The sequence below is a fragment of the Perissodus microlepis genome, chromosome 15 (genome assembly GCF_051167445.1).
Source record: "Perissodus microlepis isolate ML-2025 ecotype Zambia chromosome 15, ASM5116744v1, whole genome shotgun sequence".
NCBI lineage: Eukaryota > Metazoa > Chordata > Actinopteri > Cichliformes > Cichlidae > Perissodus > Perissodus microlepis.
In genome coordinates this window covers 32,776,575-32,787,139 of record NC_140475.1, presented here as the reverse complement: position 1 = coordinate 32,787,139, position 10,565 = coordinate 32,776,575, and the positions used below count along the sequence as shown (strand labels likewise).

Genomic DNA, 10,565 nt, shown 5'->3' with positions numbered 1-10,565 from the left:
TTGACTGTTGATTAATAACAAATATCTATAGAAATAATATTACTTGTGATTATTATAGGATATGTGATATTATAATACTTTAAATGAAGTATTATAAGTATTACAATATCATTAAGACGCTGCTTAAATAAAATGTACTACTGATGATTACCTAATAATAAAATCTTAAAAGTAAAGGTTATTCCCTATTAGGGTAGCTGTAGCTGTAGGAGGTGGAGCACGTCATCAACTAATCAGAAGGTTGGTGGTTTAATTCCTGGCTGCTCTGGTCTGCATGTTAAAGTATCCTTGGATAAGATACTGAATCCACTGGTTTGTGAATGCCTGTGGATGTTTGATAGAAAGTACTTAGAAAAAGTGCTTGGGTGATTGAGGTATTCACCATTTATATATCCACTAGTAGCATTTTACACAACGCAGTCTAAGGAAATCCTTTAGCAGAATTTACGAAAGATCACATTATCCAGTTAAAGATTTGAGCTTCCTTTTCAACCAAATGGTCGGGCATTGCACAGCTACAAGCATTTCACCCCCCATGTCATACTGTGTATGGTTGGGCTTGGCCTTGAGATTTAAATATTTCCCTGCACTTTGTCTTCAAAAGCTTTTTAATCCCTTTCAGATTTATCGTGAAAATATTTCTTCATCTTTCCATTTTGGTTTTTGCTGTCTATACAACACTTTTCAGGCATGCTTCTGTGTAAATTTCAACCAAAATAAAAGGAAGTTCTTTCTGAAAGCCTGTTCTTCCTCGTTGGAGTGCTGCCATGACCATTATTACTCTTCCAGTGACCTTCGTTGTTTAAGCGCTCATGGTCTTAAATTTCCTCTATTTTGCACACAGTTTTTTGACCGGGGCTAGAAGGACTCCAAATGCTTTCAAAGACCTTTTGTACATTTTAAAACTCATTTTCCACGCTGCCAAGCATCAACAATGATAAGTCAAACATCTTCAAGAGTTGAATACTAAAAGTGTTCGCACTCCCTGCTGATTCCTGACAGAAAACACCTGATCCCAAGTTCCCCTTCAAGTTTATGTTTAATCCCAGAGGCTGTCCTACTTTGCTGTCCCCACACGTTGAACGATTTTTAATTGAATGATTTTGCAATTTTGAATTGATCGAGCATGTTTGCCTCGCGTGTTCAACCTTTAGCACTTGGGTGAAAAAATTACAAATATTTCAGTTCATATTTACACTGAAATGTACATGTTTACATGAGGCATAACAACTAAACATAGAACGTGAACCTCAAGGTTTAGTTGCCATCGGCATTGGCATTTTTTTAGTCGAGGGTGAAAAGTGCTGAGTTAAGCATAGCATAAAAATACTGCTGTAGTATATGGAAATATAAATGCGGTTATAGTTTCTGCTGTCATGACACTAAAGCAATTTGGAGAAATGAAAGCGAAAGACAGGGAAGGGGAAGAATCTAAAGCTTAATTTTACTAGACTAACTGCATTTCACTGTGAAATATGGATTAAAAACTCACCAGTGCTAGGACTGAATGTATTATGCTCTGTGTGAGTTTGCAATACCTGATGTAATATGCTGTGTAATCTCTTTTAAAGACTGAAACCATGCACAGCTCAGTTGACTACGAATCTGGAAAAATATGTGGCTGTAAGGTGATATGCAGCTTTTTAGTCACCAGATCTCAACTCGGGTGAATACGTGCTGGAGAATTCGGACCTGTATACTAAACAGCGCACTCCACCAAATGAAGTGATATCTTATGGAATAGTGGGGTTTACCCCTACAGCAGACTATCAAAGTCATTTAAATATAATGGGCAAGTATCAACTTTAAATCTCCCCAATTACATACAGACCAATTGTCTGTATCATCAACTCGGTCACCTATAACCAGTGTTGGTCAAGTTACTTGAAAAAAGTAATCAGTAACTAATTACTGATTACTTCCCCAAAAAAGTAATCCCGTTACTTTACTGATTACTTATTTTCAAAAGTAATTAATTACTTAGTTACTTAGTTAGTTAGTTACTTTTTAAAAACACGATTTACAACCTGAATAGGTGATAAAGCGATAGATCTGTCAACCCAATTCTACTTTTTCTGCATAATCCATCATACAAAATGTAATCAAATGGAAAAGTCTCTTTTTTAAACTTGTTTTATCAGTTTAATCTTTTAACTTTATGCATCAAGCAAAAATTAAATTATATGCACCATTCTCTGACTTGAAGAAATTAGTTTAACATTTAAACCTATTTTCTGCACATTCCAGCACATAAAATAAAATATTTTTTGTGTTTACACTCAGTCTTTCAAATAGATGCAAGTAAAACACAGCAGAAAGTAAATAAAATCAAAGACTAGCAGTCCTGTTGCTCTATTTTCACCTGTAAAGCAGGAGTAGGGTAGGCGGAGGTTTACCCTGGTGCAGGTGTGGCGCAGCGGTCAGTGGAAGAATCCGCGAGTTTCTCTGTGAATTTCCCATTACGACGTTGCGCACTTGGAGCTTGTTTAGGGGTTTTTTTCGGTGTAAAAAGAAGTTTTCTTCCCACGCACAACGGACACTAATGTTTTTGTCACTTTTTATGGAATCAAATTCAAAGTAAGGTCAGTACTTCCACGCTTTAAACGCTGCACGCTCATACTCTCTCCTGCACTCGATATATGATCCATTGTTGATCTGCAGACAGCTGTTGTCACTAACGTCGCACTCGCTTACGTCACTGTCATGAGACATTCTCGCAAAAAAATCACGGTTTTAGTAACGCAGTAATGCAGCGTTCCTACGGGAAAGTAACGGTAATCTAATTACCGTTTTTGCAATAGTAATCCCTTACTTTACTCGTTACTTGAAAAAAGTAATCAGATTACAGTAACGCGTTACTGCCCATCTCTGCCTATAACATGTCAAAGTTTCTGGCTTCAATCCTCAATCCGTTAGCAGGCAGCTCTAAACACCATATCCAGAACACCTTGGATTTTGTTGAGAAGGTGATGTGTTCTGTAAACACACATGGATCAGTGTAATCAGTCTGACTCTCATCATCCATTGGAGCACAAACTGGGTGTCATCAGGACACTACAACACGGAGCAAATTACATCCCCACAGACCGAGTGGCCAGGAAAGCAGAAGAACATCACATCAAGAAGGCCCTGAGTAAATGTAGTTATCCCAGCTGAACATTTCTCAAAGCCTTCCCAGCTTTGGCAAAAAGAAAGCTCCAAGGTATCCAGGAGAGAAGGACAACTGCTGCCTAAGCACTTTAGTGATCCCTTGTGTGTCAGGAGTATGGGAACAGCTAGGACGCATTTGAAACTGATCTCACAGCCCATTGTTGTTATATCTTTTACTATTTTACTTACTATGATTGAGCATGCATCAAGACTTAAAAAAAAAAAGGAATTTCCACAGGACGCACAAGGCAAAATAAAAGTGACATATAGAAATGTTTACAGTAAACACTGTGAAGAACTGGGAGCACCAGTCTAATGACAGGAACTGTTGTGAAGTCCTCCCCCCAGACATTAAATGTGAAAATGACCTTTTATTTCGTGGAACAGAGCTCAGATAAGGCCATATAGAAATATTATATGCATACACACGTTCCCCCCCTCTGATTAAATTATTTGCATGAGATATGTGTTTGTACAAAAGACTTTGAGTCATTGAAGACTCATGAGTAAAAGGTTTTACAGTGGAGTGTTTATAAAAGATTATTTTTATAAACATTTTCTTTTATCAGGCAGCCAGCAGTGACATGAGTGTAAAGAAACTGCATAGAAAATGCAACTCTCTTTCAATAAACATCTATTTTAAGGACAGTTTTTAAAAATTGTTGGTAATTTATTACTTAACCTTTGAGGCTAACATACTGCAACCTAAATAGATGCAAGTTTTGTTGTATTCATTTGTTTTTATTAATCCCAAGTCATTTGGGAACAAAGAGAATACATTTTCCTCTTGGCACATGTCAAAACCTGCTCACATTTTATCCAGAAACGTTTAATTTGACCTTCACCAAAACATCGTGTCAGGGTCGTTATTCCTTAGTATAATTTTGCTTTAGCGGGAAATCTACAGTGTAACCTATATGGTAACCAGAAACCCCTTTTAGCCCTGTTTGGTATGTTGCAGTCGCATGTGACACATACTTAAAAAAGAAGGTGTCATTGGCAGGCATTCATTATTTATAATTCACAGGTGTCAGGTGGAAGATAAGCATCATGATGGATTCACCTGAGGTTAAAAACCTGGGTTGGACATCCAGGCTCCTTTTCAATCGCATGAATTACTTACATACAAGATGCATACACAATGAAAAAGAAACAGTGGTGCATGTGGTAGTTGTGAAACTACCAGGCCAGAAATTGCATCAGTAAAAAGAAACTTTCCACTTCCTCTTCCTGCCCTCATTTACATGTGCTAGGTTTTTGCACCACATTTTAACTTTTGAAGGCAGCTTGAGGCTGCAGCACGTTCACAGTACACAGTGGTCATGTATGAGATGCACTTAGCGTGGGGATTGGGCTGTGGTGTCATCTTCTTCAAAGGGATGGAACCATGCATCCATTTTACGCTTGAGTCTCTTCTTAAGCTGAAAGTGGCGCTGGACTGAGGTAGAATTGTAAGCTTGGGTCTTTAGTTTGCTGTAGTAATCAGAGAACTTGTTAAACAGGAAAGAAATCGGCATGCCGTTGAGGATTATCCCAAAAGTAATGCATCCAAAGGCCACGATGCGGCCCAGGATAGTTACAGGAACCACATCCCCGTAGCCCACAGTGGAGATACTGACCTGAGAGAGAAAAGGGGAAACAAAATCCTATGTTCAGTTTCCAGGAATGTTTCCTTTAATCAGAGTTATTTTTGATTCTAAGAATGAATTAAAAGTTTAAACTAACAAGTAGTACAGCTGGCCTTGAAAATATCTGCTGAATCGACACTTACTTGTTTAATTTCACTTCAAAAGCAACACAAAGATATTATCTGAAGTCTGCAGTGCAAGTATAAACATTAAAATGTGTAACTTTATTGGACAGTTCTGTACAATCAGGCTGCTGCTTCCATCAAAACCTACACCCTAGCCTCTTTGTGGCTCTTTGTGGCTCTAGCAGGTGTCAAAATACTTAAGAAAAAGCACAGAAAGCAGACCACTTCCGTTGACCAGTGTTAGGATCGCCATCTTGTAATTCTTTATGAGAAAACAGTTTGGGCAGGGTTTGCCTTTCATGAAATGACATTTAAGAAATTTATGCAAATAGACTAAAAAAAATGCTGAGAAGAATTTAGTTTTTTAAGCCAAACATAAGTACAGATCACTGCATGTTACATTTGTGAAAATCAATTAATTTCTGTGTTTGACTAATAAGTAGTGGAATAATAACCCTTGATCTAGAGAGTATTTACATTTCTAAACAGGTGAAAGTCACACTTGTAGGTGTTAGAACGTTCAACTTATTGCTCAGGGGAAGAGTAGGTAGGTGTTTGACGCAAAAGCTAAAAGGTGAAAAAAGACTGCAAAAGGAAATAAGCTGCTGGTTTGGGTTAGGGCTTAGATGCTGTAGTACACATTTCTTTGAACCTTTCTTTTATTAGCGCACATAATAGGCAGATGTTTGCTTAGAAAGAAAAAGTCAAAGGCAGACGTGGAGATGTGGAGTTTATAGCTACAGACAGTGATACTTACTGCTGCCCACCACCAGGCGTACGGGATACTGCTGATGGGAGAGCCCTCGGTTTCCCTTTCTGCTGAATGCAGGAGAGCAGAGAATGTGAAGATTCCCAAGGCGATAAAGAGAAAAATGCAATAGGCCTCCTGGTAGCACCTCCGCAGAGTAAATGCAAAGGCCCTCATGCCGGTCGAGTGGCGGGCTAGCTTCAAAATCCGAAAGATCCGCAGCAACTTGACAATTTTGAGGACGTGGCTGAGCTTACTGACCCGGGCCATGGCCCTGAGGTCTTCCTGTGCACTCACATCCTCGGAGTCAGTAAAGGCTTCAAAGATGATCTGGACAAAACAAGGCATGACTGAAACCATGTCCACAAAGTTAAGTCCGCCCTTCAAAAATAATACAATGTCAGGAGTGGTGATGAGACGAATCAAATACTCAAAGGTGAAGAACACAATGGTGACGATCTCTCCCCACTCCATGTAGGTTTTGTCATCGATTCTGTACGACTGTAGTTCTTCCACAGTGTTGAGACACATTGAAGCGATGGACAAGAGCACGAAAAGGTTAGAGAGCAGAGTGAAAGTCTTCGCAAGAGTTGACGAGTACGGATTCTCCACAATGTTCCACATAGTCATCCGAACGTCCCCAAACATCATGTCCTTGAAATACTCATCATTGTACTTTACCTCGACCTCAGCCATTAGTTCTCTTTCCACCTTCAGGTTCTCCTTCAGCTCATCTACCTTCTCCTGAAACACCATCCAACAGCAGAGCTGTGTGTCCTTCAGGCTCAGGCCCCAGTATGCAATTTCTTCCTCAAAGCTGATGGGACACATTTCCACTATGATCCAAAGCACTCCGGTTGCATAGAAATGGCAGATGTGGTGAAAGAAGGCAGGATCCCGGTCAAAGAAGAACTCGTTGCTGCACACAGAGTAGTCATCACAGAGGGTGAGGAGTTTTGCCAGGTCCCGGCAGAGAGCTAAGGAGCCTATTCGAGTGTTAGGATACCTAACTGCACACATTCTTGGAATGTAAAACACTTTCCCTCCTACATTTAAGTTCATGTTTTGCTGGGGTTTGGGTGTCTTCTCACCTTTAGGGCAGTCATCTTTAATCCCAGGATAGTCCAGATTCTTCAGTGAGCTCCACGCTTTGGCTGTTTTTTCCTGAGAAAATGGGAATGTTTTATTATCCTTTGTGCACTTTGAGAGAGAGCTGACACTATAGCAGGAGCTCTGCAAACATGTTTGCAGCTGAGCGTTCTCTGAGCAAGCCATATCAGCTGTGGTCCAAGACAGGAAATGCAACAGAACAAAAAGAGGAAAACAACCATTAAAAGAAAGACTCTGAGAAAGGGATGTAATCAACACATGGTAAATCCACGAATATCTGATCCTGCAGCCACTTCTGACATCCCAGGGAAAACGGGGTTTTCCTGTTTGATGGCTCAGCTGTGGCTGATATGGTGACTCCTGGAAGTCAGGGGACAGAAGGAATTTCCTCTGTGTGTCTGTTACAGCAAAGACAACACATTGGACTTTACGACCAGAAGATCAGGACAAGCAGCAGGGATTTTATCCATTTAATCTCATTGGGACCCTTCCAAGTTCCCTTAAGTAGTTGTATATTTAGGAGGGAGGGGCATGGAGGGCAGGATTAGTAAACAAAGTTGCTTTAAGGATTTTGAACCTACGCAGGTACGGGGAAAACAAGCAAACCCCACGCAGTAAGGCCTCAGCCAACCAGGAAGTGTAAAACCAGAACCTCCTTGACGTGAGACAACAATACTAAACACTGCACCACTGTGCCACCCTCAATGGTCATTTTTTTAAATTAATATTGAAATCACAGCATCTAAATTTTATACACATAAAATACAGGATAAAATGAAATGGAATGAATACTACAGAATGTACATAAGGTGCAGTTGCAGTCTGGCAGTGTGAGCAGTGTGACAGTTCAACTGTTTAAGAGGGAGATGGTGAGGGGAAAGAAACTGTTCCTATGTCGGGTGGTCCTGGTCTGCAGGCTTCTATACCGTCTGCCAGAGGGCAGCAGGTAGAGAAAGTCTGTGGCCAGGGTGTGAGGGGTCTGTGATGATTTTCCCCGTTTCCTGGTTCTTGAGAGGTACAGATCCTGGATGTAGGGCAGGGGGGCGCCGATTATCTTTTCTGCTGCCCGCACAGTCCACTGCAGTCAGCACCTGTCCTGTTTAGTGGCTGCACCATACCAGACTGTGTTGGAGGAGCACAAGACAGACTCAATGACTGCAGTGTAGAACTGGATCAGCAGCTCCTGTGGAAGACTGTACTTCCCCAGTTGTATCAGGACGTACATCCTCTGCTGGATGTTTTTGAGGATGGAGGAGATGTTGGTCTCCCATTTCAGGTCCTGGGAGATGGTGGTACCCAAGAACTTGAAGATCGCCACAATTGACACCGGGCTGTCTGATATGGTTAGGGGGAGCAGTGTTGAAGGATGTCTCCTGAAGTCCACTGTCATCTCTACAGTCTTCAGCACAGATGGCAGAAATGTGGAGTTTTACATAAATACCTTAGAGTTAACCCTGACATCAAAACTTCAGTATCTTTGTCTTGAACCCAACAAGGTTTATCAGCCTAAATAAAATACAGTCCAATTCTTCAATTTCTGCAAAACAAGTAAGTAAAGTTGTATTTATATAGCACCCTTCAAGACAAAAATCACAAAGTGCTTCACAGAAGCTAAAACAAAAATAAAAATCAACCAAAAGCAAGTTTAAAAAGATGAGTTTTTGTAACTAATTAGGTTAATCAAAAACACGTCAGTAACATGACTGGGTATAAAAGGAGCATCTTAGAGATGCAGAGTTTATCAGAAACAAATATCAGCAGAGGCTCACCAATCTGCAAAAAAGAACAACAACAAATCAGAGAGCAATTTCAGATTAAGAGAGAATATCTCTTTTACAGTGCATGCGTACTCTTGTCAATAAGTCCAGAGAATCTGGAGAAATCTCTCTCCACAAAGGACAAGGCTAATACTTGTGATCTTTGGGCCCTCAGGTGGCATTGCATTAAAAGAGAGAGATTACTGTCTGTGAACACAGTTCATAGTGCCATTCAGATACAGGTTAAAGCTCTATAATGCAAAGAAGAAGCTATCAGTTCTATTTGTATGGCACCAAAGCACAACTACGGTTGACTCAGGGTGCTTTATATTGTAAAGTAAAGACCCTACAAAAATACAGAGAAAACCCAACAATTCAATGACCCCCTGTGAGGAGCCACACAATGCAGCACGGTTATCAGGACAGACTGTGGGTGGTTACATCCTCTGCATGCTACACTGATGAGGTTTAAACTAGTTCACTGACTTAGTAAATTATTTATGAATGTAAGTGGATGTGAAACTTAAAACATGCTTTGACTACACTAGGAATAAGTCTCTTCTACATTTGTCATGAGACAGCTGTGTTGCTACCAACACACACTCGTTGGTTAGATAAAAAAGGGTGTGTAAATCCTGTATCTGTGTGAGACAGATTGTGTAAAATGTAATCCATTGGTGAATAGTTCACTTGGCTATCTGAAAAAACACACCCAGCTGTTTTATACCTGTGCTAAACCACACACACACAAAAAAACAGCTGGGTGTTGCCCTAGATTGATGGCTTATGTGCTGTGTTGTGTTGAGGTGGCTATAAAAATGAGATTACACAAACTGCTGAGGACCTGAAATCCTACATCAGAGCTGCAGGAACTGCTGTCCTCACTTCACAGACACTTAAAGAATAGTTTTAAAATACTGACTTCTAATAAATCCCTCATATTAAAGAGACACTACCAAGCTATTCTGTTTTGCCTCTGCACTCTCTACCACTCACTGTGACACAGAGTAATCTCTCAGCTTAATTAACTAAGCGTGATCTTCTCCTGCTAACCTACTTATCTCACTTCAGTGAACTGATCATAAGATGAAATCTGCGAGGGACAGAGGGGGATTGGGCAGCTTTATCGGAATACTGCAAACATAACACAAACTGGAAACATGGAGTTGGTAGTGGTGCCGTGAGTGATGATGTTTCTAAACGTACTGACAGGTGTGTTTGATGTGCTGGCCAACCAGAAGCTTGAAACATACAATTTCACTAAGGTAACAATGTTTCATAAGCGACATCACTTCACAATACTTTCTGCAAGACCTGGAATGGCGTGAGCCTCTTCAGCTGGATGAAGATAAAATAGAAACAGTTCCATCAAAGGGTTTTTTTTATTTACATAATTAAGCCTTAAGATTTCAGAATGACTCACGCTCAGTTCATTTTACACTGGTTCCTGTCAGTCTCTGTCCCCCATCTCAAAATATTACTGCTAGGCCTCTCACATGCGCCCGAATAAAGAGATCATATCGTATCTGTTTTAGCTTCTCTCCACTGGTTTCCAGAGAGGTTTAAAATTGATTTCAAGGTCCTCCTGTTTGTATACCACTACAGGATGTATGTCTACAGAATGTGGTCCTGTAGACCTAAAACTAAAGATGACTCACTCACATTTTTGCTCATCCTAGCCTCGGTGCCTTTTTCTGTTTAGCACCTACTAACATGTGCTTTACTTATTTCTTATCTATTCCCTTGCTTTGTTTTTCTCTATTCATTCTAATTTTTGTACAGCATTTCTTTCTTTTTTATATAGATATTCTTTATAAATACAATTTAAGTCAAGTCATGTTTTACAGTCTTGATACATGCTGGAATTACTGAAAGAGCAACTCAACATCTGACCTCATTAAAATCGAGAAAAACTCTTAAAGCTGGAGGCAAAAATCAGTTTTTTTCAAGTGTGTAATAAGAAACTACAACGAGATTTTATGAATGATTGTGAAGTGTTGATTCCATCTCTAATTTATACATAATGTCTGTGACATCACAAGCCTCA

At 40.0% G+C, this 10,565-nt stretch overlaps 1 protein-coding gene across 1 annotated transcript; it reads right to left on the bottom strand.

Annotated features, from left to right (window-relative positions):
* Positions 1–124: 124 nt before the first annotated feature.
* On the bottom strand, positions 125–7,011 carry LOC146372506 (potassium voltage-gated channel subfamily V member 2-like). The gene is made up of 2 exons (XM_084954427.1): positions 5,661–7,011; positions 125–4,769 (listed from the first exon to the last, which is right to left on the bottom strand). The coding sequence occupies exons 1-2, from the start codon at positions 6,924–6,926 to the stop codon at positions 4,488–4,490; spliced, it is 1,548 nt and encodes a 515-aa protein (XP_084810553.1). The 5' UTR covers positions 6,927–7,011; the 3' UTR covers positions 125–4,487.
* Between the last annotated feature and the right edge of the window lie 3,554 nt (positions 7,012–10,565).